Genomic DNA, 24,572 nt, shown 5'->3' with positions numbered 1-24,572 from the left:
AAATCAAAAACCCCTTGATATGAAAATCCTCATAGCAAGAGATCAAGCAACACACCTCCTCCTTACTCGAGGAAAGTGAACTGAATACATGCATTTCACAGATGGGGAAGCTGAGGCAGAGGGCACAGCAACATGCTCCAGAGATTGTCTCGCTCCTGTTGTGTCCATTAAGCACAGATTAAGCCAAAGCAAGCACAGGACAAGCAAGCACAAGGCTCGGGGACATCTGTGAGTACAAATACCTGCTGGGAAGAGACCCCCCAGCCCCGGAGGGTGGGAGAGAAGGAGGGAATAGGGGGCCCCTTTGACCACAGCCAGAGGGCCAGATCCCCATGCACAAGGCAGACAGGACAGGAATCCTGCAGCTAAACTGCTACTCACAGACACTTGTCCAAATCTGTCCTGAAGATCTCAGATAGTACAGCTCCAACAGGCAGAGAACTCTCCCCACTGCAGAGGGAGGGGAAGTTATTCTATTCCTTTTTTCATCAGTCCTCTCCATAGCTGACATCTGTTGTGTGGCCTCTATCAGAGGAAACAGTGCCAATGCATTCAATGCCTCTTCACAGCCCTTATTTTGTAGATCTCTGAAAAGCTGATCTGACTCTCCACATGACTGTGACGTTTTCTGCACCCCTTCCACCCCACTTCTCTCCAGCCCTATTTACAGTTATCTTTAATGCACCTACAACTTGACAAAACAATTTGCAAAAGCCAAAATTGAAGAAAAATTGTCAACAACAAAGTTGTACATTTTTAAGTTCCCATGACTTTCTGTGGACAGACACCTAGAAACAGCATTGCCCTGATGGCATTTCCAGGAGCAGGAGCATTCCTGGAGAGCTGCTGCTGGGAGAGAGCATCAGAAAGGGTTGTAGGGTGAGAGGTGACCTAGACTGTGGGATTCAGAGCTCCCTCGGGATTGTGTTTATTAACATCCCAACAGGCCTTGGTGCTAGCTGTGTTTTGGGGTAGTTGACAGCTCCCAGAGAAGCCCAGATCAGACCCCTGCAGCATACTGGACCTGCTGCCTGCTCTGGCTGCACCCCAGTCACATAAGCCTGTCTGTACAAACAACACTATGTAAATATTTTGTGGATGAAGCAATTACAGCCTGGATGGAAAGAGGTTTAGTTGGACTTTGTGTCCAAAGGGACTTTCCACCCCTCAACCTGGGCCTGAATAAATAGCTCATTCCTTTATTCAGGTTGTCAACCTGCCAGGTGGCAGAAGCATAATCAGTAATGGTTTTCCCCAGTACAGTAGGGCAGTCTCTGGCTGACACATGACTTTGAAGAGCCGAAGGACAGAAAGCTCAGCACTGGGCTGCCTGGCTGAGGGAGGCTTCAGGCAGGACTGCTCCTGCACCACGGGGCAGCCACAAATGATGCTCTGCCCAGTCCCATCTCACTATCAGGGCAATTTCACACCAGTCCATGCTGCCACTCTTCCCTGTTTAATATGATCATAATTATTCCCATCCCATGCACTTTCCATCTTCTGGACACACAGTCTCTCCCAGAGGTAGAGGAGACTGTTACCCTCTGCTCTCTCCCTCTGTTCTCCCCTGCACAGCACGAAGTCCAAATGCCATTTATTGCATCTATCCATCACTAACCTCTCTGATGTCCCTTATCACACTGACAGGTGACATGCTGGCAGGCTTCTAAAGCAAAGAAGTGCACACTGCCCATGGCATGGTGGTACCTTCTGCTTTACACCAGGACCTTGGACACCTGGCAGCCTGACTTGCCTCTGTCTGGGCACTAAAGGAGCCCCAGGGTTAAATCATTTTACACCACTCAGTGACAAACCAAGTGACTGTGTTTAATGTTGTTTAAACCTTCAAGGCCCCTTTTTTCGTGCTCTTTTGCTTTGAGTTCCCTCCAAGGTTACCAAATGCTCCGAGAATGGAGGGATCCAGGGCTAGCAACTCCATGGAAATAAGTGCCCAGAGGGCAAAGTGAGGATGTGAATATATAAATATTTAACCAGGGGACACAGTACTCCCTGTCCCTCACCCACGTCTGGCAATCATTACTGGGACCAAGACACCTGTGACCTGCAGAAACAGGGCAGAAGGGGGTGAAATGCAGTCATCCCCCACAGCAGCTCTGGGGCTGCTTTTGAGCCCCCATACCCAGATAATGTGGCGCTTCAGCCCATCAGGACAGGACCACATCCTGAAATCCTCCTTCCCCCCCATTGCCCCAGGCCACCTCAGGGCAGCAGCTCACCCCATTGTAGAATAATAATTAACCTGGAGTTTTTCCCCCCGCCTCTTCTTTTAAACGCTCAGACATAGTGAAAGTGAAACAGTGCGAGTCTTTCTCAGAGATCAAACAGGTGAAGGTGCTGGTGCTCTTGGGCAGGGGCAGACAGGTCTTTTTTTTCCACTTTTTACAGCCCTTTTCAGTGGGTAAAGGAGGATGGAGAGCATCACCGTTCCCAGAGGGAGCCCCTTGACCAGCCCATGCCTGAGGGATGGTGCCCCAGTCAGCTGAGGTGGCTGAGCTGTCCCAGACCTCTATCCTACAGAGCTGCCCCCCTGCCACTGCACCTGCACTGGATTTCCTGCGGCACGGAGCTGCTCTCAGTTTCTGTGGATCACCCCTGTGCTGTCCCAGCTCGCTGCAGAGGGGATCACTTCGATCAGTACTGGGGTATGTATGCCTTTCCTTTCTCATGGGCTCACACCTTTTGTTCCTTCTTCCCTGGCTCTCTCCACCACACAGGTCACCCCTTCGACCACTGCTGCTGCTCTGCTCTGGCTGCAGAGCCCCATGAGCTCAGATCTCAGCCTGCTTCCACTGAAATCCCTGGGCAGTGGGGTGCCCTCCTCTGCCTTCCCCCTCTGTATGGGCTGTGATGGGTGAGCTCCTGAGCAAGGCAGTGAGTGGTTAAATACTCCCTCCCGTGAGAGTGTGGGAGGCAGGGTCTGAGCCCCACTGTGCCAGCAGCTCAGCAAACCCATGGGAAGATGCCATCCCTGCACTTCACAGCCTGTGAAATAACCATGCACAAGGGAGCAAAACTCTGACTGAGGAAGGATGAGATCTATTTCCAGAGTCCCAACATGTCTATGGACTACAATAATTTTTCAGTCTCTGGCTTCTGTGAGCTGGACAGACCTGAGACAGGCAGTTGGTGTGTCACCTCAAGCAATAGCTGTTTCTAATAACTTGAACTGTACACTAAGCTGCCTTAAGCCTGCTCTGGAGAAATGTGGCATTTTCCATCCTCGGGGCTTTGCAATCTACAGTGGCTCCATGAACGGGCTGTATCAGCTGGTGGTCTGATGGGAGCCCTTTGCAAGGGAGGGAAGGCAAAACCTCTCTCCTCCCTCTTCCCAAACACCTGGGCCAGCCCTCAGGGTGGGCAGAGGGGAGTTGGTCTGTCTGCAGCAGGGCAGGAGCTGAGCAAGTGCAGAGGCTGTGACTGCAGCCCAGCAGCACTGACAGGAGCACTTCTGCTGAAATCTGGAATCTCCTGCAGCATCCCTGCAGCTCATGCAGAGGTTTGTTTGACCTTGGAGATACCCATTCTTGGCATGTTGGGATGCAGTGCTCTGAGGCAGTATGAGTGATGTGAACCCTTCCTGCATTGTACTGCCTCCTGTGCTGTAACTGTGACGATTCGGAGTCCAGAGATAGCTGTGGCTTTGGTGGAAGGGGCTAGAGCAGAGCTCAGCCACCTGCTGGGAACAACTCACCCCTGGGCCACCTCCAGCAGCAGCAGCTCAGGATTTGAGCAGGGAAGAAGTAGCAGCAAAACCCAAAGTTCCATATTCACATCAGAAAGTGGCAACACATCAGTGAGATTCAGGAAAATTATTATTCCTGCATGGATGGAAATCCACTTAGATGAATGGAAAATAAAACCATATCTGGTTACCCACTGAAATGGTATGTTTACACAGATTTCAACATCTCTGACATCTCATGATTCCTTGGTGCTGGAGAAACAGTCACCTCTTGCCTGGTTTATGCAGTTAAGTGAAGCTTTCCAGGATACCAGGTGCAGGCCAGCATCTGTTGTCTGTGGGCAGATTGTTACAGCAGCTACAGCACCTTGCCCTGTCCTCGTATTTAGGCACAGGAAAGGAATGGGCCAGATTTTCAGCCCAGGACTGACTTTGGAGACACAGTAACATCCTGTCAAGGACATCTCTAATTCTGCTGTTTTATGCATTTCAGTGATTACCATCAACCTGTTTGGTAAACTTCCTGTTGAAAGACAAGATAAATAGAAATATGGAGTTAGACACAAGGAGTGTGACCTCAGAACCAGCCTCTCCAATGAACAGTCCAGGGGAGGAAAAAATGGAGGCTGCTTCTGAACAGAGCAGCTCAGATTTGCAGAGCAGGGACAGTGGGTTCTTTGAAAGAGGTATTAAGACCATGTTAAGCATCCGGAAGTCAAAGCGAAGTCCGAACAAAGAGAGAGGGAAGGAAGGTACTGGCACTTGGAATGCAAAAAGACTTCTGCGAACACTCAGGAGCTACGAGGAGAACAAACCCATGATCTGTAACGGTGTGGAGGAGATTGGTGAAATATGTGAGCCCGTTGAAGCAAAACCTCTTTCAGGTAAGACACCAAACCACCAGTGTCATTTTCTTGGCAGGATAAATGTAACAGTAATTTACAATGTGCAAGGCTTGGGCCCAACAGAGGTGCTAAAGAACCAGGCATCCCTTCACAAGGGAGAGGCAACTGCATCCCTTGCATGGACTCGTTGAGTGTTAGCTGGCCCAGCCTGGGCAGGCCTCTGTCACTGAACATGCTGCTCTGTAGCCACCTCTGCAGTAATTTAGCCATATCAGCAGCCTGCCTATCAACCTGTCAGTGTGATATTGCCCATCACACATATCAGTCACCAAGCTGCTGAGCACAGTTTGGGAACTGCTGGTCTGACAATACCTAGAAATGCAGTGTGCTATTGCCTGCATTGCCCTCCTCCCTCCTGGACAATTCCTGCTCTTCATCTCTCAGACTGATGGTTCTCAGATTGATGGTCCTCAGACTGATGCTCTGTAGGGTGCTGCAAGGCCTAGAACTGAAGAAAGATGGTTTGGCTGTGATCTGGTTTGGAAGCTCCACTTTGGTTCCTAATCTTAGAGGTTGCCTTGCATAGAGACTTCCACAGATACTTTGCTCTCTTGCATTGACTTTCTGCCTGTACTCCTCTCAACAGCAGTGCTGCAAGTATTTGGTCTTTGTCTTCCTCAGGCTGGTTACTCTCATGTGTTTTGTCAGCATTATAGAGATAGGTCTCAGACAAATTATAACAACTCCCTTTAGCATAGCTGTTATCTTTCCCCAGGCGTGAGCAGACTGCAATGACTTTGATCACGGTTAGAGCACTGCTGTCCTCCCCCTTCTCAAGGCAGAGGTGCTACCATGCATTCACCTGGAGATAACTGAGGTGGAACAACATGACTTGGCCTTTCCTCAGTCTAAATTTCTAGAAAGAAATTCTTGATGTGCTGCATAGGGTGCCACAGGGATCAGATATGGGGGCTGACACTGCCTCTGCTGTAATGTGCTCTGCTGTGCTGCAAGGTGATTTACTGCTTTACGCTGATACGTTGTGAGGCTGGTAAGCTGGATCTGAGCCCAGCTCATAAACTTTGCTAGTCTGATCTCCAAGGGTCATAGATGAGGAGCAGCAGAAAATGTTATCACAAGCTTTCTGATCTCCTGCAATAAACGAGCTGAGAAATTGCATGAATAACACCCATTCTCTGCCCAATAGCTTGTGTTTGGCCTGGACTAGAGCAGCTCTGTCAGATACACATCCCATCCTGAGATAAGTATGGCAAGTGATGGAGACTCCACCACGTGCACCATTAAGCTGCATAATAGTTAATTGCCTTTCAATTGTCTTCCTTCAACCACCAGCTGGCTGATCTTGTATTGCTAAATTAAAGATCCATTTAGCACCCAACATCACCTCCCTGAATAATTATCTGAGATGGTGATTAAATGGTGTTTTCTCATTTTGATCAACAGAACAGAATGTATTCCTCTAGTCTCTCACTGCAAGCATTTGTGTAAACACAGGTTTTATATTAATTTATCTAGAAGAGACTAATTTAGTTGGTAGAATTTCCCTCCCTTCTGAGTGCAGAAGCAACTGTAGCACCATACAGGCACTCAAAGATCTATGTGTTCTGTGATGCATCAATAGTTGGGTTATTTGGCATATTTCTCTCTTCATACAGATACTCTTATGCTACAAAGATTACTTGGTACATATGGTATAAAACCTGTGTGCAGACAAGCCCAAGGGCAGAAATTACAGGCTATGAACCAGTCCTTCATATCTTTTTTGAGTGCTCTCCAGTTTTTCCAAATCATTTGGTATGTGTATGTCCCAGAAGCAGTAGCCAACACATGCCTAAATGATACCCTTTCCCTTCTCTCTAATGTTTTTCTCATGCCCAGTGTCAGAGTGGCACCTCCTGTTCAGAGCATCTGTTATGATGTTGGCGACGGCAAGAGTTTCCCAGGGTCCCCCAAAAGCTAACCGTGCGCGTGGATCTCCTCAACACATGGCAAATACTTGTTACCTTACTGGCAAATAGGCAGTGGTTCTTGCACAAGCAAGGCTTTGCAAAACAAATGGGAAACTCAGTAGACCTCAGCCACTTTGCAGGTACCAGTGTTTGGTGACTTCCCCCCAGCCTCAGCCAAAACCAGCCAGGTCTGGTAGTGGGTGTCAAAAGCAAAGGAGATGGGGAAAACCTACATGAGACCTGAGCACCAGGAGCACCACAAATGTACAGGTTTAGATGCCCCTCCAATGTACACACCTCCCCAAACCACTCAGGGACAGCAGTGCTCAGCACTTGGGAAAAAAACATCACTGGTGCAAGGCTGTGCTCGGCACCTGACTGTAGGCTTACATACAGGAGGCTCTCTCAGGGCCCTGGTATCTCTGAGAACATGCTTGTGGGTAGGCTGGGACAGACATAACCATCCAGTGAGATATCTGACCCAAGAGCTCAGGACACCCAAAGGGGTCTGTCCTGCTCTGCTCCCTCCCCCTGCCCCAGCCAGAACCCTGGGCACTCTCCCTGCCGTCTTGGGCAGCACACTGAAATGCCCTTTCAGCCAGAGGTGCCAGAGCTGGGCCACACCACTATGGCCAGCTCAGCAGCAGAGCTGTGCTACTCTCAACAGTCCCCTGCAAGTCTCCCTGTCAGGCATCTTGTCCTGTTACCGACCTGTCAATATCCTAATGCCTGCTTTGTCCCAACCCCTTCCCTCCTCTCTCTGCAGTAATGGAAATCAATGAACTTATTCAGAAAAGACAACTTTTGGAAGCATTTGCAAGTATTAGGTTAATGGAAGATGAGACTATCTCTGAATGGGATGCTGAGAAATACAATGATAACCCCCAGGAGTTTGTACGGAAATGCAAGGATGTGGATTTGCTTTATAATTCCATCACAAATGCGATCCAGTCCATAGTGGAGGGAACACTGGAGGATCCCACTTTAGAGCATACCCTGCTGACCTCCATGGTGACTTTAATTGCCCGTGAAGAAGCAGCTCATCCCAACACGGACAGTGCTGCTTGTCCTGGGTCAGACTTGCTCGGCAGGCCCAGAAAGTGGAGGGAGCAGTGGAGGGAAGCTATCAATGAGAGTGCAAGAAAAAGAGTCCTGAAGGCACCCATGGCATCAAGGGAAGAAGCAACTTCTTGGCTTGATCTCCACTTACATTTCCTCCAGGAACACCTGAGGGAAGATTTACTGAAAATCAAGTTATCAGTAAAAAAATGCTATCCAGAGGAGTACCTGGTGTGTGACACATATGTGGAAGCTTTTCACAATGCCATTGCCTCACATTTGCAAGAACTCTCCCAGGGACCACTGGACTTCCACGAGCTCTACACCTTGCTCGACTGGGTGGCCAACACCTACCACAGGTGAGCTGCTGTGCTTGCCACTGTTTCTCTGCCTCCTCTGGGGAGCCACGGGGCTGTGGGGTACTCCAACAGCACTGTACTCCAAAAGCACTGAGCCATTCTCAGTTTTCCAAGCAAGCAAGAGAGATGCAGTGACTACAGTGGAGCCAGATAGCAAATCTGTTAACAGGTGGGGACAGAGGTCTGTGGATAATGCACTTGCTGCTTTTTACAGATCTACATCACCCCATTTTCCTTTCCCTCTCCCACTTGCTGTTCCCACATTTCAGGAAGCTTCTCCTTGCATTTGACAAACCTAGTCCTTTCTGCAGATATTTGGCAAGATCCAACAGCTGTTCAGTGACTTTTCCAGGCACAGGGAAGGGCCTGTCGGGGAGGTCTTCTTCCTGTTTAATTAAAACTGTGATGCATTTGGAAATGGGCCACATTAACCCTCATGCATGGGGTCAGAGTCCTCTTAAAGAGGAGTCAAGACATCTTCGAGGGTAATTAGACAAATGAAAACAAAGGCTCTGTCCCAGATGTGTCTGCTAGTTGAATGGGAGGGGTTTAAGATGTCTTACAGCTCCTTGCAGGTTCAGGGGTCTGGAAAATAATCATGTGGAAACAGTTACGTCAAAGCAAAATTGTGTCTGTCCCGGTAGCTGGTCCCCAGGTGTGGCCTGAACCAGATGTCCAAGGAAGGGACAAACACAAACCCACCGGCAGCCCTCAAATAAAACAAAGAAGGAGTGAAGGCAGGAGTATCAGCCCTGAGCCAAATAGTGGGTCAAAATGGGCACTGACAGAGCAGGGCAAGCAGCAGCACACTGCGTCCCAAAACACCCCTAGCCTGGGGTAGCTTTTGGGTAAGAAACATTTGCACTGCAGGTGGTCTTTGTTTTGAACAGACCTCAACAGGTTTCTTCTGTGAACTTGACCAGTTGCTCTTAAAACCCCACCTACAGTGTGATGACCATAATGACGTGTGTAACCCCCTCAGCATCACAAATCCCTGCAGATCTCATCTGAAGGGAAACTCCTGCATGGCCCCACCCCAGCATTGCAGGACAGTGGGGAAAGAAATGAGCTTCAGCAGCCAGGTTCTATACCAAAGAAAAGTGCCCACACCATATTTCTCTAAATTGCTGTGAAAGCGTTTATTGAGAGTTTGCAGTTGTTTTGGGCACTGCTTGCAATCACCTGGCTGTTCTGGGCTGTTTCCATTTGATTTTCCCATTCAAAAAAACTTCATTGTCTCTTGGAATAAATAACCAAAAAGGAAGAGATTGACTGACCCGAAATAACTATTGATGTTACAATTCAAACAAATGAAAAAAAAAAAAAAAAAAGAAAGAGGTGGTAATAAGCCACTCGAGTATACATTTGAGACTGTCCTTTCAGTTGTGGTGAGAGTTTGTATTTAAATCTGTGCTGTCCTTTAGAATGAGCAGCAGGCTCTGGCAGCAGCTGGACTGTGCAATGCTCCACATGTGGAGATGTTCCTCTCTGGGAAATCTGAACCATGACCATGGAAGCATTGACTCCAGGACACTATCAGCAGGCTGGGCTTATTTTCTGCTGAGCAGTCACTCTGCAGCATTCTGACCTTGTACATCACAGTCCTCACTTGTATCTGAACCTGACTGTGGGTGCAGTGCTGGTGTGGCAATGGGAACCCTTTCTGGTGCCTGAGCAAATGTGCAGGCTGTGTGTAGGACATTGGAGCCCTGTTCCCTGATTAACAAGATGACAGCTCAAAACTTAGGCCCCACCTTCATCAAGTGCATGAGTATTTTCTTCTTTCTCTTTTCCACCTTCATTGCCCTGCAAGATGCGGTGCCTCCACAGTCCGTGGCAGGTTGCAGGAATAGCACATTCAATTGTACAGGCTAATAACATTTTTATTGCCCCAGAGAGAGGAACACAGGCTTCTGTACTAATCAGCTGGCCTGATTACATGTCAATCCAGAGGAAAGTGAGCGGCAAAGTCATGTGTGAGCTGAGCCCTCGGTGGAGTCAGACTCTGTAGCTGCACGTCCACCCACCACTTCCATCTGCAGGGGAGCGTGGCTCGTGTCCCAGGCATGGCAGAGCCTTCCAGGTCCTGCTCTGCCACCTCCCCTGGCTCGGGAGAATGCAGAGAGAAATCACAGGCTGACAGGAGCCGTGATATGACACTGCAGAGGAGGCAAGGAGACGGGCTAACTCCAAAGCAGCGCGCTACTACAGGAATTACCCTGAAAGGCATTTTGCGAGCTTGTAGTCAAATGAATCAGCTTCATGTTGTTTATTTTAAAAGTAAATTCTCATAGCACTTTTCGTGTCCAAACAACTCAGAAGTCTCATGATTTCTGAAGTGGGCTGGAACCTTAGATCATTTTGGGTTTGAATAATTAGGATTTTGAACAGAAAGGAAAGATTTTCTTGTTAAACCTTGAAAACAAGCAGCACAGTTTAAGCCTTAAGTATATTTCTCATGGCTTAATAATTATGTAGCTCATGCTGCATGAATATTCCATCAGTTTATTCACACTCTGAGGCATTATAATTTGTTCATTTGATTCTTTCCAGTGAACTCTTTCTGGGTCATCCTGATCTCAAACCAGAGGTTAAGACAGAAAACCTGTCCCTGCTGTTAACACCAGCTGATTGGGATAAACTGAACGATGACTACATTGCTTCTGCAAAGGTGAGAGTTTTGACCTAGTCCCCATGTGCTCCCAAGAGAAGGTACAGGAACCCCAGCCTCCCAGACAGAAGTCTTGGATGACTGCATTGTGGTTTCCAGCCCCGCCAGGTGCTGAGTCCTACTGGCCCCACACAGAGTGCTGTATTCTAAAGCAAAAAATTCCTGAATACCACCTTGGGGACCCAAGCAGAGCCAACAGGACTGCACCAGACCCACTCAGTATGGCAGACACTTACTGAAAGGTCATAGCTGGGCTTCACCAGATTGTACCCATTGTGAAGTTAGCAGTAAAGGCATTTTAGCTACTGCTGTCACTGTGTGGGATCTCCTCCAGTACATCTGAGGTTTGCCATTGGCAGACTTTGGGCATCCCCACCAGAGGACACAGTCATGGTTTGTGCCCTCTCATGAAGCCACTTCCCAGCTGTCTTTCTGCAATCCTTGTCTGGCACCCTGTGTAAGGCTTTCCTGGCTCTTTGCTGGGCTCAGATGTTTTCTTGCAAATCATTTCTGAATCAGGGCACAGCTCAAGGTGAGCTCAAGTTACGCTGCTGAATGAAATCAGTATTGCTCCACTGTGCTGGTGTTTTACCAGCAACAAGACTGATTTATCAGCCAGAACTGAGCAGTGCTGCCACTTACCTGACTGGCTGTACTGCTGGAAAGGACTGGTTTGATCTTTAATCCTGACCTGGTGCATTCCATGTGCTGGAGGACTTTGCAATCAAACAAACAGCTGACCCACTGTTTCCCTGCCAGGAGAATGACTCTCCTTTGATGTGGGAGCGCCTTGCTCACACATAGCACAGTTCTGATTTCTCCTGAGGTCTGGAGCAAGGCCTGTGACTCTGCTCACCTTTCCATGCCATGCATGTTGGCCACCCACACATGCTGATGGAGCAAAATGCAGCAAGGCGCTGTACTCGTGTTTACTTCATTATCCTGAGCTGCATGTTTCCTTCCTATGTTTAACATTTAGGGGAAAATCAAAAGTTATTTTGGAAACATCCTGAGACTGGAGGTCACGGAGAAGTGGGAGAAGGAAGTTCATTCAGAAGAGAACGAAAACCTCTACCTCGCCTCACTCGCTTTTGATATTCAAACGGTATTTAATTAGCTGGGGGAAAGTGGGGGGGTCTCTGTGCCTCCAGGGAAACTGGATCGTTTCCTTCTGGGGTGGAGGTACCGCCTCCTGCGATAATTTATGTAAGTCATGCACTGGCAGAATACATTAGAGCAGAAAATGCCGTTTATTACAACTTTTAGCTCTCCCGCTTGCCTTCTAGCTGCAAATTAAACCTGCTGTCAATTGTGTCAGCAACATAATAGGCAACTGATTTTAAAGTCCCTAAACCTCTTTGATTAGGAAGAAGAAAGAGAATTGGAAAAAAGGTGGAAAGAAAAGGTTTCTTTGAAAAAACCTTTGGCTTAAAGAGCAACTTCGTCCCAGGGCTGTGGAAGCCGGGGAAAGGCTGTAGGCAGTGACAGCCACTCCAATTTAAACAGTACAAAAAACAAAAGCCCCTACTAGCTTTAGGGACTACAGGGCAATAAATGCAGGAGGGGTTTGGATTAATTCTCATCACTCAATTGGGTGAGTCACTTCAATTAAATACTACTAACAAAAAAAGAGAGGGAGAGAGAAATAAGGAGAATCAAAGCGTTTTACCTGCTGACATGACTCTTTTTCCATAGAGGAATATTACACATTATGTGATCACAGGGAAGGCAGGTCTGAATTCATTTAGCAGATGGATAGGATACCTTGGGAAGTATCAGAGTGGGACTGCAACACACCTCAGTCCACAAGTGCAGCTGGGGTTGTGGGAATGGGAACGTGGGAGGAGTTCCAGTGCAAACAGGAGTTCAGGGTGATGCCTGGCCCTCCATGCTGCCCTGGTATCACTCCTGAGAAGGGGGCTTGTGTGGACCCTCAGGGATGGGGCTTATAGTCACCCTTATCATGGGGTCATACATGGGGACAGCTCAGCTCCCCTTGGGCTTTGGGTTGGGGACTGATCCCTCCAGCAATTCCCCCCAAAAGAGGAGGATGACACCAGGACACCTCAGGGCTCCAGACAGCATTGCCTCTAACTCACACTCAGACAGCAAAATGGCATGAGGCCATTAAGGGTGGATGATTACATCACAAATCACTTGGTGCTTCTTGGCCCATTCTGCATTATGATTTTTAAAAATGCTAGAGATTAATAAAAACCTCCTGGCAACAAGTTGGCTGTTTGCCCCTTTGCTAGGTGAGCCATTCTCACCGACCAAAGCTGCATGAGATCCCTGTGAAGGATGTTTCACCAGTGCTTGTCCCACTCACTGGAGTTTCTTCATTCCCTTTTCTAGATCATCGGGCAGCACATGAAGTTATCTGGAGCTATCAGCAGAGGCCTGGAAACAAAAATGCTTGAGTTGTGCGTGGCAGAGCTGCTCGAATTCATACCAAGGTCATCACTGCTCTGGGCAGCACTTTCTTTCTAAATGAGTCCCACATTGGTAAAAAAACAGGGAAAAGGTCCAGTCACTGGACCAGGCACTGGCACTGAGCCAATGAGCAAGCTGCAAAACAACTTGGAGGGAGTCATAAACTGATTTCAGATGGGACTCTGTGAGTCCAAAAATCTAATGTCAGTGCTCTGGCAAGTAGCTGCTATCTGGATAGGGATGGGACCACTGCAGACCCATCCACCCAGGACTTTAGTGACATTGGACACTGGTCACTTGCAGCTTCAGTCATGAGCAAGCAGTGGTTATGGATCCTCAGACCCAAAGCCTGCTTGTCCAAAACATCATCTAGGTATCCTGGGATGAGTCCTGCTGAGTGGTTTTCTCTGGCATCCCATGGCTGTGGGCATAAAAAAATGGCTAATGAGACCCTCTCTGCTACACCCTGGCAAAACACACTGCCCACACTGCTGGGCTGCCTCCTGAGTCCCTTAAAATTTACTCAGAATCCAGAGGAGATTGCTAAAATAATGTTTTTTCTTTTTTCCTTTGTTCTTCTTTTCCCTTTCCTTTGTTCTCTTTTAAATTTTTTTCTTTTATTTCTTTTTTATTGTTTTTGGGTCTTTTTTTAATGTGTAAAATGCAAGCTGGAGCAGCCAGGGCTCTCAGATTGAGGGACCACTGAAACTTAAGCTTTTACTTAAACAAACCTGAGATTCAAGTGGCTGGGGCCAGCTCTAGCAGGTTCCTTTACCCTGACAAAGAATGGGACCATCAGGCAAAGTCTGCCTGAGCACACAGCCTCCTGTCTTCAGCGTGGACCTGTCTGTGAAACAGCTGTCAAACCCATGAAATTATTGCTACACAAAAGAAAACTACGTAACAACCACGCTGAGGTTTTGGGGAGGGGGGGAAGGTAGGCGTGCTGCCCTATTCCTATATATCTTCTGTTGTAAAATCAGTCCTCACTAAATCCTTTCCCTGTGTGCTTAAAAGGCACATAACATATTGCCCCAACAACCAGAGAAATGAAGGCTCAGACTTGTAAGCCTGCATACCACACCTGCAATTAAACCCTCAGCATGAGAAAAAGGCAGAGATTTGGCCTCCCAACATCCCTGGCATCTCTCCAAAAGTGCTGCGTACCTGCTCAGGCGAGTGCATCCTAAACCTGTAATTATCTGCCATCTATTCCCCTCCACTGCACACACATTTTATGACAGCTGGAAAAAACTTGTCTGCGTAGAGGGGACAGGTTGGGCCAGCCATGGGTGTCTCCTGACACCACCATGTACACAGACGATGAGGCATCCTCAGTGCCCCCACCGTTAGTGTTACCTGGCTGTATTTTCCTACAGGTTTGAGCAGGAGTTCACGGCGTGGAGCACTGCCCAGGACAGCCCCATCTTTGTGCCCTATCTCGTTGCCTACATCAACAGCTTCCAGGACCTGGTGTAAGTCTGCTCCTCCCGAGCCGAGCTGCTGCGTTTCTGGGGTGTGGGAGGGTGGTAGGATCTGTAAAGGAAAGACCAAGCTCTCCTTGATGTACCCCATGGGTGCTCAGCCTCCAGCCCTTCTAATCTCATGGGAGGATTTTCCCCAAGGGATGCAAATAAAAGCCACAACGGTGAAGAGACAGAAATATGGATGGATCCAGTGGTTGCATGAGCATTTAAAACTCATTTTCAGGGCATCTTTTCGAGCCTCAGGGGAGGGTTTTTTCCATTTTTTTTTTGTTCTGGAGGTTAGCAGAATAATCCCAGAAACATGGTCTCAAGGCTGCCTTTGGCACTGGGCTGTAGGAAACTCTATGAAAGCACTCAACACAAAAATAAATGCCTGCCATTGCTGCTGACATCTGGAACTTCCAGGGCTTTGCATGAATTTGCATGAAGCCGCGTGTTGGAAAGTACCTCTGAGGAACAGGTATCATCAGGCTGACTGTCAAAGATCTATCACTCACCCCATAAGTGGGATGGAGCCAGTGAGTGCATGTCCCACACACTGGTCCATCGGCCCCGTGCCCAAGGGTTCATCAACATCTGGGGTTGTCTCTGCCATGCAGATGTGATGCCCTGGTTTGCCAGCCCAGAAGAACAACACAGGACTAGTGCGTGGGCTCTGGCCACCGAAAAGCTTGGGTTGTGATCTCCAGCCCCTGCTGCTGCACCGCTGCCTGGCACTGCCTCCGGCAGGGATGCGCCAAGTATTATTCAGGGGATGGAGGGGATTTCGGGCTCGGTGTCTCAGGAGCCGACGGCTCCAGCCGCAGCGAGCACTACCGCCGGGAAGTCTCTAGATGGCACGGTCTCTCCAGCAATGCTCACCTCGGCGAGGAACTGGCTTTTCCTGCCTCCTGCTGCCCCTGCGGGACACTGCTGCCCCTTCCCTGCTGGACACTGCAGAGGGGGTGAAGGGAGACGCCAGCCCCAGGCAGGGAGCTGGCAGTGCTCGGGTGATAGGGTTATTCCTGAGTCAAGTTAAACATTCATCAGCCTGGGGTGATGAGCTGTGGGGCAGACGCAGGAGTCCTAACAGCACAATTTTTTGGATGCTGGACCCAGACTTCAGGTGTTCAACCGGAGTTACAGTCCTGAGCTCCAGCCTGGGATGACAGGGATGGTGTTGGGTGCTTTATCGTTCTGCCAGGGCAGCCTCAGACATATAAATCTGAGCAGTGAAAGGAACCTGCTGCTCTCTGTGTTTACAGCAGTGGATGAAGCACATCCAGGGAAGCTCGGGCATCACTGGTGATGCCTTTTTTTGTGGTGGTGCTGCCTCAGTTCCTCCCCTCACCAACACTGAGCATGTTACAATGGGACAGGAATGGAAAGCGAAAAGAAAGCCAGAGGTTGCAATGCCCCTAAAGCATACACACAGAGAATTTCATAAACCTCTCAGAAGTTTTCTTTCTCATAGGGTGAAACATTGCAGAAGTATGCACTGTCCTTAGGAAATTCCACAGGTTTCCATCCCTGTAGTTACCATCCCAGATGTTGCTGACAGATATTGTGTGGAGTGAATCAGACAGGCTCTGGGGGACACAGGGTCAGCAGCTTTCCCTTCTCTGGCTTTATTATTTACTTTTCCCCCATAGCCCTCAGTTCTCTCCCAGGTACCTGGAAATCATTTAGCAGAGGTGTTGCTCGAGTGAAAAAGCAACTGGCCTATGCAACTGCTCCACATGGCTGCACTGTCCCACCTGATGAGGAAATCTGTGGGGTTTTTTAACCACAGTTACTCAGCTATGATTAATTTTCAGTGTACAGGATTGTGCAAAAAAGAGCCATTACTTTGACTCATTAAGTGTTTCCAAGAGGAAGTACTAGAAACACAAGTTTATTTAAAAATAATATCCAACCTGCCAATCCAGATAACATGCTTAGGGCTGTGTAATAGTTTACATTTTAACATTAACTCATTGGTGATCTCTGTCTCTCTGTAGGTCAGGGTTAGAAACAGCGTTTAAAGTCAATACTGAGGAACTGCAGAAGATTTTGGCAGCTCTGACAAGGAACTTCACAAATATTTTCTTAACCAAATTAAGAAAAAAAGCACAGGTAAGAGGATCTTGGCTACATTATTTCCTCAATATAAGGGTTGTGTGCAGCAGCTGAGGGTCATTGCCCTCCCCTTGTCTCACCAACTAAACCTCATTTTGCAGCACATGACATTATGGTCCCTCCAAAATGCATTTAACACTTGTGGAAATCCCCTTTACAAAGCAACACTTCCAGAATCCTGGGAATTTTTTATGATGAGCAATAAGAATTTTTCAAGCTGTTAATAGCAATCAAACGAAAAGGGTATTTAGCAGCTTCCAGTCTCTCAGGCAAAGCAGTGGGGGAAAACCTTGCCCCTAGAGAAGCACTGGAGAGGTCAGCTGAACACCACCAATGGGACACTTTTCCTTCTATTAAACAACTTGGATTTTTTCAGGACTTTGACTTACTGATTCACAGATCTACCACCACAGTCTATTAGAAACTTCTTCAGACAGGATAGAATTCATTCTGGTAGAAGTGGTTTTTCCAGGCTGTTCCCATGGTGACAAAAGACTGATTGTTCCAGAATGAGTATGCTAAAGGTCTGGTACCAATTGATAAAGCTGTGATAAAATTGGACTTATGTTAAGAGGCCTAAAAGGCAATGTGCTTCAATGCAGTTTGTGCTTCTCAGGTGCTGTAGATGGGCCTTTCTGCTTTCAGCCAGTTTGGGTCCACTAGCTCCAGCTGGCATAATACCAGAGATGGGGGAAATCAAGCCTTTGGTCCCATCCCTTTTCACTCATCCAAATTCACTTTCTAAATCCCCAAACATAACTTCCAGAGACCAGGACAGTCATGGTACTTCTCCAACCTAAGCCAAGCCCTCCTTGCCAAGGGGACTTTCCAGTGACTGCAGATCTTGTCTTGGAGCCTAAGCAGCAGGTGAGGAAAGGCCCCAAGCCAAGGCATTGAGCAAGAGAGCTGAAATGTCGTGAGAACTGAGAGAGGCCGAGTCAAAGCATTTCTAAACAGATCTCTAGCAGGCTGGGAGCACAGCAAGGGGGGAAATAATTGGGAAGGAAATTGCCAGGAGTCTAAAGATCCTGAGAGCTAGGAGGAGAAAAGGGGATATGCCAGAAGAAGGATATTTTGCATTTGGCCTTTAGGGAAGTCTCTTCCAGGTGCCAGAAGTCTTTAGCAGATACTGCTATTTTTATATGAAGGTACATTAGCTCTAGGGACCCAGCAAAGGAAAATAACCCATTGAGGACACTTGGTCAGAGTACCTTGTACCCAGGACAGATGGGAAACAGTGTCATCACTAACCATGAGGCTGGATAAAGCTGGAGATGCTCCCAGCTGCCATTCCCCCACCATCACATCAGAGTAAGAAGGAAAATCCCAGCAAGACATCATGCAGGTCTGCAGGAGTACAGACAGCCTCCTGGGAGGGCTGTGAACACGAAGAGCTTCATTTCCTCATGGAGAAAGCTGAGAAAGCTGTAGAGGTGATGGATTACTGGGCTAATTTCCAAGAGATTCACTACCAAGTGACTTCTCATTTCCATAGCTGGTGCAAACCCGTGTAACACTGGCATACATGGTTGCCCACCACAGCCTGTTCTAGTCATGCTTGAGTCTCCTGTGATTAACATTCTAATCTCTTTCCTCCCCAATACATTAGAGAAACAAATTTATTTACCTAAAGAAATAGAGTTGGTGGATCAGAAGGTGGCACAGAGCAAGGAAACGAGATATCCCAAATAAGCCTTTAATGCCAAAACATCTCCTGCTCAGGGTGTGATGATTCTCCCCTCTGCACTGGGGCACCTACCCAGTAAGGGGAGACATGGGTGTGAATTCCCTGGGGTGGAGAGAGAAACCCAGCCTGCACCTGGTGTTTCTTCATGCAGGGGGGGTGCTCTGTGCTTTCAGTTCAAGCCTGAGATCCTTCAGCTAGGGCATCAGGTAGTCTGAATATACCTGTGCCATCAGTGAGTTGGTCTTTTTTCAGCCACTCCTTAAGAAAATCCTGACCAAGAACTGGATTTTGGCGACGGAAGGGCCGGACTCGCTGACGTCGGCAGTCTCGCAGTTCTCCGAGCACCTGCAGCACATGAGGGAGCCCCTGGGGCAGGTAGGCAGCCAGTTCCACGCCTGGGCACAGGGATGCTGGGGGCTCACACGATCATTTTCAGGCTGTGGTAGCACCTGCAGACTCCTCTGCAACAGTGGTTGCTCTTTATAACTGTGGGGGCTGCAGAGATGAGTGAGTGTGTGCTGATGGTGTGCTCCCTCCTCTATGCCCTCAGGTGCTGCCAGAGACCTGAGAGCTTTCCCTGCCCTCTCTCACTGCCTTGGCCTTGAATGGACAAAAAACCCCACAAGATTTGTTTTTTTTAACCAGGAGCTTCTACAGGAAGTTCATAAATACGTGGTGAAGGAATATATCACACAGGTCATCAAACCCAGATGGAAAATGAACAGGGAGACACGGCAGCAAGTGAGCAGGAAGATGAGCCTGGAAGCCGCAGTCATTCACGATACATTCATTGATCAGGTATGGGCGCTCTCTCCTGGTACCCCCTGGCTGCTGACTCTCAGAGGTGCAATATTCCCACTTGGCTTCCCACAGACCAGGCAGCAGGCTCTCCAGGAGGCCAAGCCTCAAGAAATATAGAAGTGCTTAAAAGAGAGCAAGCGAGGTGGTTACTGCAGGTTCATGCTGTGGGTTTCCAGCCTGGCAGCCTCTCTGCATTGGCAGCTTGTGCATGTTCAGCCAGCAGCTCTCTGATGGCAGCACCTGGTGTTTTAGCACGTTCCCAGGGAGCTTTGCATAGGGTGGTTCATGTGCTGTAGGACGACACTCATCTGGTGGCAGCTTCGTCGTGGGCCTGTTCCCTCAGGCCACGGGATGCATTTTGTCACCAAAGGATCCCTGCCCTGGATAAAGCTCATGGAGTTGAGTCCCATGAGAAAGTCCATCTGGGTACACAGTCTGTGTACAGCAGGGCATGGGGAGAAAGTGGTGGCTGCCTGTGTGTTTTGTGACTAGACAACTGGTACAACCCACCCCTGAAGGTGGGGTAACGAGGTTCCTGTTAATAAATCCTTTGGGCCAGATTAGAGTGGCACAAAACTAAGTGACCAGTGTGAGATATAGATATATCTATACATAGACATATATGTGTGAGTGTATAAATATAAATATAAATGTATGGCAGGTTTATTTTAAAACAATTCAATTACAATGGAAAGGTGGTATTTATTACAGGTGGTTATTACCTGTAGTAATATAACAATATAAAAGTATAAAAATATCACTTAAGAAAATATACAAGGAAAAGAAAGAAAGGGTAAGAGTAGATAGCAGAGAGAAAAGGTATTGCCACCCGTGTACGCAGTGATAGGACTTGATTGTTGCAATTTACGTGTCTGTTGGTCAAAACAATGGTTGCCGTTGGTCAAGTCATTAACCTTTAACATTTCTGTCTCTCACAGCAACATCAGTCTGGGATTTTCAAGGAAGTCAAAGTTGAATTACTTGGATTTTGTGGAAAGTCAGGCATCCAGGGCACTAAATCCCCTCTCAGAGATGAGGCACATGAAACTATCAGGCAGCAGGAGGTGAAGTCTCTGGCATCTGCTGCTATGCTGGAGCACAGCCACAATGCCCTGCTCATGGTCTGGCTTGCTTGGGTGCTCGTGAGCATCAGGAAGTGCAGGGCCAGGCCTAGGAGAGCTCCCAGGGGTACCTTGCCATTGCCACCCAGCACCCTGCTGCCTGCCCGAGGCAGCCTGTCCTGCCTGCACCAGTCCTGGCTCACACCAGTAAATACACCCCATGTACACAGGCCATGCTCTTGCCACAGGGAAAAAGGCATTTAGCAGGTGCTGCTGTCCCTGATGTCCCCATGTGACTCTTTGTCTGCAGGGCTCTGGCGCCAACTGGCTCTCCCCCGCCATAGACCACATTGCCAATATCATTGGAGAGAAGAAAAAAGACAAGATCAAGGCGCATGTCAAGGAGCTGTGCCAGGACTATCCAGATATCAGGTACATGAACTGGCAGATGCCAGAACTGTTGGGCTCCATCCCAAACAGCACCAGCTCGCCCTGTGCCTGTGCCAAGCTCTTCAGCTTATCTGTGTTGGTGGCCACACGTTAGAGATCAGGGTGCCAGCAACAATGGGAATCCCACCTTATTTTTTTCTGACTGCGTAATTTTTCTCTTTTCCCCTTGTCTGCTGTATCTTACAATGCACAAAAATTACCTTCAAAGCCTTTTCATTTTAGAATGGAATGGGATGGAATGGAATAGACTAGAATCGAACTATTTCAGTATTAGGAAGGGACTTCCAGTGATAATCCAGTCCAACTTCTCATCACTTCAAGCCTGACCAAAAGTTAATGTAAACTATTAAGGGCATTGTCCAAATGCCTCTTGAGCATTCACAGGCTTGGGACATCAACCACCTCTCTAGGAAGCCTGCTCCAGTCTTAGACCACAGCTTCAGTTAAAAAACGCTTCCTAATGTCAAGTCTAGAGCTCCCCTGACACAGTTTTGAACCATTCCCATGTATCCTCTCTCTGAATTCCATTTTATTGCTCAAAATGAACCTTGTTTCACAGTAAAGCTCCAGTTTGCTTTTCTGCACATCACCAGTATCAGTATCAAACAATCAGCCCTGTTTGCCAATTTGCAGGCTCCAGATTTGGAGCAAATAGTTTGTCTCCTGTTCCCAGGCTCAGACCTCAAAGTGTGGCAGCCATTGACGCAGTTCAGCTGCAGTTTCTGAAACGGCCTCAACACAACCATTAAATTTTGGAATAGATTACAAATTCTTTATTTTGTACTTTCCATTTGCTGTTCCAAGGCTGCATCTGGAAAATTTAAAACTCCTGGAAAAGTAAAGAAAGTGACTAGCTCTGTGCATGGCTAAGCAGCTGCGAATCAGAAGTTACCTCCTCTTCTACAGTTCTTCTTTCAACCACTGAGAATGAATATCAGTGGTACAGATGGAAATAAATTCCATTTCATCAGGGTAATTTAAGAAAAAAAAAAACCCAAAGATTTCAGCACTGGATGACATTTATGCAATCAAAATAATATATAATACTTAAGTAATTGCTAGAATACTGAAGTAGACCCTCAAATATGAGAAAAAAAATCACATTAAATATGTTTTCCTCTCCCCAAAACTGGGGCTCAAAATTTTTCATAACCAGATTTAACGAGTGGGTCAGATATGCTTCAGACTTGTCTGTGTGGGGGAATTCAAGACATGGACATGTAAAGGAACAATTATTCCTAAGTAATTTTCTAGGTGAACATAACTATCTTACAAAAGAATCCCCACAAACAAAAAACAAACAAAAGCAAATAAACAAATAAACCCCAATAAGGGTTTAATCCCAGTGGCCAGACTAAACTGAAAAAGAGGCAGTGCCTGTTCTGGGGAGGGTGCCTGTACTGGGAGGTAAATGATGGCTAGTCATCAATGATGGCTATTTGAAAACAATTTTCCAGTCAGAAAAGCCATTTACAAGGCTGTGATTTGTGGTACTTTTTCATCATTAGCCTCAGACCCAAGCCAGGTTTTAAGGCTTGTTCTCTTGGTTTATCTAATTCCTGACTTTCCATTATTGAGTAACATTATTTTTAACAATGAAGTTCGGAAAACGAGGCGGAATCTGCTGGACCTGCACTGCTTCCTGTTCAGGTCCCTGTTAATTTTTCCCCTGAGCTCTCAGAGATGTCTCTGAATTTGTATACACTGAGATTACTGGAACAGGGTATGTTTCCAAGTCAGCTTTCCAGCTCTAATCTCATTAGTGCCTATCAGCTTCCTAAATATTAGTACTTCCATTACTCATCTCAAAATAATCATTACACAAAAGGTCCGCAGCCTCTCTGGAAAACTTGCAAAAGGCATCATGGGCGTGGAGAGAGAGGAGGAAATTCCCTGAAGCACCAGCAGCAGGAGGCTGTCCCACCAGTGTGGTGTGGCAAGAGCTGCTGCTCACTGGTTTGGTACCTCCAGAGGCTGCAGACTCCCATCCTGGTGGCTCCTCCAGTGCAGTGAGGGGTCAGTCCCTGGCACTTTGCTATAGCCTTGCTCTGTCTCCAGCACAGCTGTTGGTTGCTCACCTCCAGGCTGGTTTTGCTGGCCAAGTCTGAGCAAGGTCTTGTTTGGTTTCTGCAGGAAGGAACACATCCTGGCCATCCTGGCACTCCGGGGGCTGGGGCGCGCCAGGAGAGCGGCGATTTTTCGGCAAGTCCACCATGCACGGGAGAGCTCCGACAGAGGGGAGGGCAGCACACTCTTTGCTGAAATTGATGTTCCAGTAATCATCAGCTGCTTCTAACGCAGGACCAAAACAGCAGGCAGCATCCTGCCTCCTCCTACACTGCCTCTACACATGATCCAAAATCTGCTAATCCATCTTGCTCCTCCGCAAACCCAAACTTTTGACTGCTGTGGAGAAAGGAATACTTTCCTGAACTTGCTACCCCAAGCTCAGAACCCCAAGGCAACAGATGCACCAAGACACTGACCTCCTGCAAGAGCTCCTGGGCAGCAGCTCCAGCCCAGGCATGGTGTCCACCTCATGTTCCATATGGATTCTATTGCTGAGAGGCTGCTCCACTGTTTGGTACAAGATTAAACGTATTTTCAGAGAACAGGAGAAAACCAAAAGCAGTTCACTCAGAGCTATATTAAGGCCTCAGCGCTATATTAAGGCTTGGACTGTGCTCTGCATAATTATACAGCAGCAGAGCAAGAGAGCCTCCCTCATAATTAGTGCCCATGAGCAACCGAGGGGCAGAGCTTGGGCAGGGATGTGGTAGCACCCAAGTTTTATTTCCTGCCCCACAAACCAGCTGGCTGAGCTGGCATGACCCAAGGTCATGATGTTGTGACCTGAGGCCACAAACCACTACCTGCCTGGGGAGGAAAACACTGGGTAACCAAACCCCACAGCTGGGACACGCAGCACATGGAACACTCTGCCCTCCAGGGTGGCCCCCATGGCCCCTCTGGCATTTCAGCCGATTTTCCTCACACGAGGGCTGTCTTGAAAAACTCCTGTTGGACTGAAGATTTGTCCATGCCACCACATCTCTGTGTGTACAGATATGCCTGGATCGGATATGCCACGTGGAGGGAAGCTCCAAGTTCTCCTTGACTTGGGGAAAGTGCCACCATGCCTCTAGTCCATTTTCTTGTGTGATTAAATGCATTTTAACAGATCTGTTACAATCTGACTGCAGTATGAAACCTAATGTGAGGTGGACAGACAGTGCTACAGAGGAGATCCTCACCTGGTGTAAACCAGCATCATCCCATTGATGGGCATGGATTACCATAGGGTTAACTCCACGAAGGATCCAAAGCATTACATCCAGCATCTGCAGGGGAGACTGAAAGAGACATTCAGCAGTCTACAGCTGTATAAATCTGATTTTATTTAATTCAATTTATCCTTTAGGTTGCCCTCTGCAGGATTTAATCTAGGACTACAGAGATGTGTTTATGATCTATTAAAATGATAAATGTGGACATGGCATAGCCTTGAACATGATTTTTTCTTGCAGCAGAGCTTACAGCATCAGCTGTGAGCCTCTTTTGTTTCCTTTGCTTCAGGTTGCACCAGTGCAAGTTTCAGTCTGGGTGAGCAGCAGGTGCTGGTGACAGGCCAAGGGAAATTTTCTGATGGATAAGGTGCACAGAGTGCACCTTTAATTCACAATCATCATATGAAAATTTTTCTAAGGTAGACTTGTTACCTCCGCTGTCAAGATAAGATGTTTTTCTAAAGATGGCTTTGAAATATCAGGTATAACTTGAGAGCTTGAAGCAGGAAATCCTGGGAGGAATTTTCTGCCCTGCATCATTCTTCAATACATCTCATGGCAATTCCGACAAACCCTCAGCTTGGTGACTCTCTGTATTTGCTATGGAGAAGGAGAAGTAAAATATCGTCTGGTTTTCCCATTAGGTGTGCAGAACACATGAA

The 24,572-nt window shown here is 47.7% G+C and overlaps 1 protein-coding gene across 4 annotated transcripts; it reads left to right on the top strand.

The window, feature by feature from the left end:
• The first annotated feature begins 2,091 nt into the window (after positions 1 to 2,091).
• EXOC3L4 (exocyst complex component 3 like 4) lies at positions 2,092 to 24,122 on the top strand. 4 transcript variants are annotated; one of them, XM_048308425.1, is made up of 12 exons: positions 2,578 to 2,663; positions 4,197 to 4,587; positions 7,285 to 7,936; positions 10,490 to 10,607; positions 11,587 to 11,712; positions 12,963 to 13,030; positions 14,420 to 14,515; positions 16,507 to 16,621; positions 18,564 to 18,686; positions 18,957 to 19,109; positions 20,484 to 20,605; positions 22,757 to 24,122. In XM_048308425.1, exons 2-12 carry the CDS (start codon positions 4,254 to 4,256, stop codon positions 22,917 to 22,919), a joined length of 2,070 nt encoding a protein of 689 aa, XP_048164382.1. In that variant the 5' UTR covers positions 2,578 to 2,663; positions 4,197 to 4,253; the 3' UTR covers positions 22,920 to 24,122. The 4 variants fall into 4 exon arrangements, with proteins under 4 accessions (XP_048164383.1, XP_048164382.1, XP_048164381.1 ...); XM_048308424.1 differs by having other exon boundaries at positions 12,963 to 13,063; XM_048308426.1 differs by lacking the exon at positions 4,197 to 4,587 and having other exon boundaries at positions 2,092 to 2,663; positions 12,963 to 13,063.
• The last annotated feature ends 450 nt before the right edge of the window (positions 24,123 to 24,572 follow it).

This window comes from Corvus hawaiiensis, chromosome 6, assembly GCF_020740725.1.
Source record: "Corvus hawaiiensis isolate bCorHaw1 chromosome 6, bCorHaw1.pri.cur, whole genome shotgun sequence".
In the NCBI taxonomy this organism is placed as follows: Eukaryota; Metazoa; Chordata; class Aves; order Passeriformes; family Corvidae; genus Corvus; species Corvus hawaiiensis.
This window is presented reverse-complemented; position numbering and strand designations above follow the sequence as displayed.

Coding starts and splice junctions, on each gene's coding strand:
- EXOC3L4 (XM_048308424.1), top strand. CDS start 4,254: ATGGAGTTAGACACAAGGAGTGTGACCTCAGAACCAGCCTCTCCAATG. Junction 4,588..7,284: donor TGAAGCAAAACCTCTTTCAG/GTAAGACACCAA, acceptor CTCTCTCTGCAG/TAATGGAAATCAATGAACTT. Junction 16,622..18,563: donor AATTAAGAAAAAAAGCACAG/GTAAGAGGATCT, acceptor GTCTTTTTTCAG/CCACTCCTTAAGAAAATCCT.